Source organism: Triticum dicoccoides, chromosome 6A, assembly GCF_002162155.2.
Source record: "Triticum dicoccoides isolate Atlit2015 ecotype Zavitan chromosome 6A, WEW_v2.0, whole genome shotgun sequence".
NCBI classification, from domain to species: Eukaryota; Viridiplantae; Streptophyta; class Magnoliopsida; order Poales; family Poaceae; genus Triticum; species Triticum dicoccoides.
Genome location: NC_041390.1, coordinates 499,378,363 through 499,386,887, shown reverse-complemented (window position 1 = coordinate 499,386,887; position 8,525 = coordinate 499,378,363). Strand labels below are relative to the sequence as shown.

Below are 8,525 nucleotides of genomic sequence, written 5' to 3'. Positions count from 1 at the left end.
TTTTGAGCAAGTATCTCATGGATCGATGGCATTTTTGAGTAGTTGTAACTTCTAATGGCAAAAGTGAGTAGTGAGACACAACTTGTGGCATAAATGATAAAAACCCACTTTATAAATAATCCCTAAATGATTTGTGGTTGTGAATAATTCTCAAAAAAATGATCCACAAATGACAATCAAATCAATTAACTCATAGGGAGAACTAGCTAAGATCACGCAATCACAAACATTTTTTTTAAATTAATGAACCTTATTTTAGTTATTCACATTCCAAGAATTGAAAATCCTGAGATGTGACAATTATAGTAATAGAGGGAACAAAAACGTGATTGAAACAAATATTACCTTCTGATCTTGTATGAACACTACTGAGAGTATGAACCTCTTTTACAATGCTTGGCGGAATTGGATTACCTGCAAAAATAAAGTAAGGTAAAATAACTAATAACAATTATTTAAAATCGAACAAGAATACATAACACCAAGTTTCCCCCCAATACATGTCGACGTTTTGCTCTCTGAAGTAAGCACGGACTTAACCCTCTATGAGTGCAACACATGCAATTTTGAATTAACAACGAGAAGACTTTGTCTATAAATTCAATACCTTCTCTAATTATACCATTCTTCTTAATATTCCATTCACATTTTTTATCATGCCTTAGTTTGAATTCTCGAGTCACAGAATGTCTCACCTTCAAATATAGTATAGATCTATCATCTAAATAAATTAAATTTTGAAAATGTAAAGTATAAATTTTTTTACAGTTTGTGGGTTATATCTTATGTGATTACTAAATATTTCATTCAAGATACATTGTGGACTTGTCGAAGGTAAGAAAATTGCACATTCTTTCAAACAACTTCAAAGTTTTTTATACTTCCATTATTCTTCAATGAACCCTCTGACATAATGTTATTGAAAAATCCAATTGATTGTGTTTTTCGGGCAACCATTGTTCTTTCAAACTTTTCAACAAGAAAGTTGTATGATCTCCTATCAATCATACTCCTCAAATAGCATATAGGTTTTGCCATTTCAATCTATAAGCAAGTACAACAAGATAGTTGTATATTACTTTTGATAAAATTTAAGTTGGACAACTAATTCGACAATGGAATACATGGCATGCACACATCATACATTGCTACACCATTTAGTGTTTTCTTGCAAGAGGAAATCATAAGATTTACGCGTCTCTTATCGGAGTTTGCAATCCTAGGCAAATTATTATGTCTCCTCAGTACAATTTGTACTTGATTATCAGTGTAGAACTTTTGCATACATAGTGTGTAGTCATGTTTAGAAGAAAGTGTTACCAAATGACCCATAATAAATTTCATATAGACCACCTTAAAGCATGCCTTCTCAACTTCACTTGATAACTCTGCTATACATCTGGCTAATTCTTTTCATGCTTGCTTTGATATGTGAGAATCATTCCCAACCACACATATATTACCCTTCAAGGAATCAATAGAAGCAGCAGTTGTCTGACTATCAACACCATCAATGTCTCTTGGTCCAGACGGAATACCAAAAACTTTGTGCATATCTCTAGAATAGAATTTCAGTTTCCTATTTTAAGATATTTTAATGCATCGATACTTCACACTTGTTGCACTTAAAAGAAATGTACTAAACTTAAGGTGTATTTTTTTTTATTTCAGGGAACTTCAGCAACCCATCAAATTTGATTTTCCAAAGCATATTTTTTATGTAATCCGTAAACCTATTCAAAATTGCATGAACATGGTCTACCTTCAATCTAAATTCATTACATTTTCATCCTCATTTTCTGCTTGAGCCATCTCCTTCCGTGTAGTAATATCTGAATTGCTAGATTTTGATGTTCCACTTGCCGAATAACTTGACTTAGACGACATCTTTATATATCACTAAAAGATAAAATTAGTCAGTATACCAAATCAATAGTTGTATGTACTTATCAAAATGTTTATCAATGGTTAAACCTTCACAATTAAATTATCAGATTTGAACTACAAAAACATCTTACATTAATTTACATAGGGGGTAATATAATACGATATCTAATAAAAGTATATTTAATTCAACATACTGCTCTTTAGGTTCACGTTTTATATTGCAAAACTTATGATTATAGATTGAAGTAACATCAGTAGACAAAATAAAATTTTTCTTTCGTTAAGGCATCCAAGTAATTCGACAAAAATGTTCACGTACTACTACACATCACCCTATTTAACATAATTGAACAAATTTTACAAGTAGTACATTTCAATTTGCAATCTAATATTGATCACTAAACTATCCGAAACCTTATATACTACTCCCTCGTTTCTAAATATAAGTATTTTTAGAGATTTCGGTACAGACTACATACGGATGTATATAGACATAGTTTAGAGCGTAGATTCACTTATTTTGCTCTGTGTGTGGTTTATATTGGAATCTCTAAAAAAAGACCTATATTTATATTTAGGAACGGAGGGGGTATATCCAGAGAATAAATGTTGTATCCATCAAGTCAAAAAAGTTAACTTGATAATATAATTTTAAGTTTCGGTCCCTCTAATATACTTTTTGCGAAAAGTATTAGATCTATTATAAAGATTTATGGAAAGTGCAAAACACCTCAAACATAATAAAAATTATATCAAGGTTCATGGACCACCTCATTGCCACCGCCAGAACGAGCCGCCAACACGCTGTTGTCATCACTCTCATACCGGAGCCAGGTTGACCTTGTTGATGACAGTCGGAAAGTCTTCGTGCACGTGCTCATAAGGACCAACGCCCCGGAGTCGCAGTCGTCGTCGTTGAATCCTTGAATCGATCTGAAGAACCTGACACCAAATATCACCGTTGCGTACGCACGGCAAGAAATTTTAACCTCGCTGCCCCGAGGAGCTGGCAGGAATCTACGCCGGAGCTCCGTCTAATCCGTCTCAACGGACAAACTTGTGAAGGATCGAAACCCGGAAGATCGACTCGAAGAAGAAGCGCCGCCATCCATCCAAATGCCGCCCCTGCAAGGACCAAAACCCCTACATATCCACTAACCGGATCCGAGGCACCCGAAATCCTCTCTCCGTCACCGACCGCCGGAGCGGCAGGCGAATCTACGCTCTCTTCGGTGGAGATCGAGGGGAGGAAGGCTTTTCCTAATCGCCTTGCGAGAGAGGTATAATTTTAATGGACGTCGATAACTACCACACGTCTCTAATGCAAATAGATTGCCACGTCATCGCATGCATGCATGCGACAATCTTTTTGAATTTTCAGTTTTTAAAATGTTTTATCTCTTAAATGAAAAATCCGATTGAAGATCCGTTTTCACCATTAAATCCCTCGCGACGAGATCTTCAAAACTAGATCTCATACTGATATATTTCGGCGATTTTTTTTATCAATAGTTGCCATGTCTATTGCACATGAATTGTCATGATATTTACACTGAAGTTGTCATGATATATTTCAACTATTTTCTTTTACATTTAAAAGTAAATTTTAACATATTATAAAACGGAGATTAAGAAACTAGACCTGCCATGCACCATAAACTAAAATTGTCATGATACATGCACTTAAAATTGCCATGGTTCAATAAAAAAATATTTTCATGGTCAAAGTACTGGAATTGCCATCATAAAAAAATAAAATTGTCATGATCTACAAACTAAAAATGCCACATGGCAACTTTAGTTTAAGCACTATGATAACTATAGTGTAAACATCATGGCAACTTCTGGGCAAAAAAAAAATTCATCGAAACGTATCAACATGGGGTCTAGTTTTGAAGATCTCGTCGAGACGGATTTAATGATGAAAACGAATTTTTAGTTCGCTTTTTTATTTAGAAGATAAAACATTTTTAAGCCGAAAACCAAAAAGATTTCTATTAATGTCATCTATTCATACGTGGCAAAATGAGTGGTGATGAAGACGTGTGGGTGATCTGCAAACGCCCACACGTGTGTGGGCGTTAGTTTTTCTGATATTAATTAAATCTAATCATACATCGTTTCGGTCCTTGTAATTTAACTTAACACTTATGTGTCTGTGTCTATAACCAACATGTTCATTCAAATTGTCTAAGTTTCTGTTTTCCCGAACTTAGAACACGTTTTACACTTAGTACATCCATTGTTATGTGCGTTATAACATATACATTCGACATCCAAAGATTCAATAAGTCCAAACATGGCGTGTTCATCATACATTCAAACGCGATCCGGTTGAGTAGGGATCTCTTAGTTCCAGAAACTTTGGCAATTTCGTACAGACAACAAAGAATTACAGGCAATTTCGAATTCACTGATGCTGCTTACTCACTTCCACTGGACTGCGGAGACACGGTTTGCTGCGACTGCAGCTGCTCTTCCTCCACCGTCTTGACCACGGCGTGGGTCACGGCGACGCTGCCGCAGCCGGCGACGTTCACGCGGCGGCACCGGTCGCCGCTCACGGCGCCGCACCGGCTGGCGTCGACGGCCCTGCACATCTGGACCTCCAGGCTGCCGCACCAGTCGGCGCGCACTCCCTTGCAGCGCGCCAGGCGGACCTCGCCGAAGCTCTCGACGTCGGCCCGCCTGCAGCGGGTCGCGCGGAGGAGGCCGCCGCCTCGGAGCCGCGCCTCCCGGCACCTCTCGACCGTCACCTTGCCGGCCTGCTCCGCGTCCAGGGACCGGCACCGCGAGACCGACACCTCCCGCGCGCCGTCGACGCGCGTCGCGCCGCACTGGACGAAGGACGCGGACCCCACGCCCTCGGCGGCCGCGTCGCCGCACAGGGTGAACACGACGGCGCCCCCTCCCCCGCCGCGCACGACGACGCTCCGGAGGCCGTCGGCGGAGAGGTTCCCGGGGCTGGTGACGGTGACCTTGCCGAGACTGCCCTGGAGCGTGCCCTCGTGGATGTCCGTCTCGACGCCGTCGACCACGACAACGAACATGTGGTGGACGGCGACCGCGGAGGAGGATCCGCCGGGCTTGGGGCCGACGAGCTCCATCGCGATGTGGTGCGGGCTTGCCATCCCCTTCTGGTTGTTTTGGTTGGTGAGCTATCGAGGAGTAAAGCGACGTTTAGTTATGAGGTCCATAGATGTTAAGAGGTGTGTACCCTTCTCAACTGCCAGTGCCCACTCCCAACTGTCAGTGCTGCTCTTTTCTTCGCTTGCACTGTTGCACATCCCATACACATCGGTTCCTCAAAAAAAATCATAAAAAACTTTTAATCAATCATGACAGTACCATCGGAACGGTGGTCTAATGTGTGAGACACTATTCATACCAAGGAACATCGCCGCTGCAAATGCCCCGCCCACGTGCAACCCTACTGAAGCCCCAAAGAGAGAGAAACTAGAGCTCCATCTGGTAGATAGGGGCATCACCACGCTCCCACACCGACATAGAAGGGGGAGGGGATGACGACCTGCGGGCGGAGGAGGGTTGACAACATGGCTGACAACATGGGGTGCCTAGAAAATCTCATCTCTAGGATTTAGATTTGGAGAGAAGATGACGGAGGGATAACAACATGGCCAGGATCTTACAAACTTAGTAGTACCTGGCCTTATATAGCAACTTAATAACGAGCCACTTCGTCAACACATTCACATTTAACAAATACTAGCTAAACTTCCTACAGGGAGCAACTAGTATAGAATCTGAGCTTCATGTGAAAGAATAGAAAAATGAAATCTGAGCCATTGAATGGGAGATGAATGGCACAGATTATGGTGGAGGGGACTGCTCCCACTTAAGTGTACATTTCACGAATCACCCCCTAGAAATAGATAGATATAAACATCACTTTTATAGTAACAACCTCATGTCTCTCATTTATTTCCAAATCGGCAGAATGTTAATGACAACTCTTTCAAGCATGTCAATATTTGATTATATGTGAAAATTAAGTCATCCCCTTGACGCACAACTAAATGTATATGTCAAACTGGATTATCCAAAACAGAGCTAATATTTTATATGAATTATGCAACATAAAATTGAAGTTAACATTAAGGTTATCTCGCAATACACACCCACATCTGAATAGGCTGCTGAAAATGTTTGTGAGCAAGGTATTCCATTTCTCGGTCGACTTTGATCCACATACATGCATGTGAAGTGATCCATAACATGAGATGATTATTTTTATTACATGACCAGCAAAACCAAATATTAAGTACTAAAATGATTAACCGCTCAGCGAGCATTTGCTATCTTGATTGTACATGACATAATATTGTTCAGTTGACGTTTGCCTCCGGTTCGAATGCTTGTCTCTCATCAAGCTTCATTTGCAAGGAGAGATAACATCAAACGAATATGATTCAGTTCAGCACAAGTCTGTTGGTGTACGTTCAGCAAAAGAACTAAAATTATCTCGCACGCAAATGAGTTTCGCCCTTGCAGTCGTACACTTCTTCTGTCCATATGTACTCAAGATGCTTCTGGTGTCAGAGCATCACCCATCTACAAATACATGGACAATTTTATAGTTTACATCAAGGCAAGAAACTGGAAATAATTATGTTCTTTCGTGGACTAAAAGTCTGTAAGGTACACTCAGAGCTTACATATAAAAAAGACTGGTGGGCACACTCAGAGTGTACACAAGCATAAAAATACAAACTTATAACACAACTTAGCCTGCAAATAGCCGTAGAAAAGAACCGAGATGAATAATTATTTCCGGTGGCAGAGAAACCTACCTTTGAGGCTTTCACCATGATTCAGCTTCAAAGTGTAGCATTGATGCTGCTCTTTGCTCCCTCAATTCACCATGCTTTTCATTCGATTTGGATTCCAGTATGCAAGGCGAAAGACTTCAACGAGCACCACTACTAGAGAGAAGAATGTAAAAGAACAATGCTGCACTCATTTAGTATTCATATGTCCTGTGTATAGAATGGCATTTACAGCAGAACACTAGCAATGAGCAATTAAAACAAAATACTACAAAAATACAAACATTTCAGGACTGGATTGGGGCCAAAATTTGGCATGAGACCAAAACTTGGCATTTGATTGGTTGAACACCAAGCGTGAGCCCCTCTCTACAATTTTCCAAATATTGGCAACTTTTGATAGAAAATTGGCATAGATCTTAGTCTCAAACATTCATGCCACTTTAAGACTAGGGCCACAACTTGATTCAGCATGTAAAGAAAGCAGCTATGCAAAGCAGAAATGAAGCAAATATTTTCTAAATCAACTTTGGAAATATGTTGCGATGCATATTATTTGCTATTTTCAAGAATGCACAAGAATCCCAGGACCAAGTGAAACAACTTCTCAGGCCATACCTGTTGTGCTCCCCCCTTATATGTATTCAACCAAATTTCTGAATCGTTGGTTCAAAATTAGCTGAATCTCCTGTTTGTGGACAAGAAGCTTTATAGCCATCAACTAAAAAAAATAGGAGATCTCCCCTTATCACATTACACTAACTAATCATGCGTCTTGTATGCACTAAATAAGTGAAGGGTTCACTCTCCCCACTAAACCAGTCAAACACCTTGCGATGCACTACTTTATAACAGAATTAACACACCCTTAGCATGTCTGAGAATCGATGTAACCAAAGCATCAACAGATTAACGATCTACAGGCTAAAACATGGCATCAATTTGACTTCAGGTTCAGATTTAATTGGTTCTCGTATTAATCTAGGAACTCTGTACATAGCACGATTCATCCAAAGCAGTCACATGCCCATATATAACGATAATATTGCATGTAATGGCCGTCACTGCATAATCCCATTGTTATTTAGTGATTTCGGATGGTACACATTGGTGCCCCGTGTACAATTGCTCTGATTTAATGTCTTCATCAGCCGCCTCATTAAGGCCCAACCTTCCTGTAGATCCCTCATCTACCCTAGCAGATCTTTGACGAATGTGCACACAGAAATCTAGGTGAGAGAGGAGGAAGTAGGAGTATCAGAGTATACCTTGATCCTGGGCGTGAGAGGCGAAGGAGGAGCCCACCACCGGCTTGCCGCCAGCGATCTAGGATCTTGAGAGGGGGCAGAGGCACGGATCACGCCGACAAGCCGCTCCAAGGGCCTGAGAGGGGAAGGGGATGAGTAGCCCCCATCTGCTTGCCTTAGGCGAGCTACTGTAGTTGCCGGAGATGGGGATTGGGGAGGGATGCGGATCTCGACCGCCGCTACTGTCCACAAGCGGGAGGGAGATGGGCGAGGGGGAGGGTGACTCGTGGTCGCGTTTGGAGGAGGATGTCGGGAGAAAATTAACAAGAATAGAGGGTCCTTTTTGCTAACCGTGCGCAAAGATCCCACCACCAAAATCTGTACCATCCATCTCAATGCTAACGGCTCAGATCATTTTTTCTATTTTTTCACCCGAAGCTCATCTTCTATTCTAGTCGTTCCCCTTCCTACAAGAAAGGGAGGATTAGAAAAGTCTTGTTGATTGTTGTTTTCTTCAGACCGCCAGGAAAAGCATAAAAGAAGGGGTTGAATGGTACGATCCCTTCGTCACCCTAGAATGAACCCATGCATTGCAACAGGAGCA

General features: G+C 40.9%; 1 protein-coding gene and 1 long non-coding RNA gene across 2 annotated transcripts; both read right to left on the bottom strand.

Annotated features, from left to right (window-relative positions):
• Positions 1 to 4,151: 4,151 nt before the first annotated feature.
• On the bottom strand, positions 4,152 to 5,104 carry LOC119319462. The gene has a single exon (XM_037593940.1). It carries the CDS (start codon positions 5,016 to 5,018, stop codon positions 4,311 to 4,313), a length of 708 nt encoding a protein of 235 aa, XP_037449837.1. The 5' UTR covers positions 5,019 to 5,104; the 3' UTR covers positions 4,152 to 4,310.
• A 938-nt stretch (positions 5,105 to 6,042) lies between these two features.
• On the bottom strand, positions 6,043 to 8,220 carry LOC119317483. The gene is made up of 3 exons (XR_005153648.1): positions 7,943 to 8,220; positions 6,699 to 6,830; positions 6,043 to 6,459 (listed from the first exon to the last, which is right to left on the bottom strand). It is a non-coding gene; the product is annotated as an uncharacterized LOC119317483 (long non-coding RNA).
• Positions 8,221 to 8,525: the final 305 nt, after the last annotated feature.

Bases quoted from the DNA above. Each gene is read 5' to 3' on its own strand.
- LOC119319462 (XM_037593940.1), bottom strand. From the start codon at position 5,018: ATGGCAAGCCCGCACCACATCGCGATGGAGCTCGTCGGCCCCAAGCCC.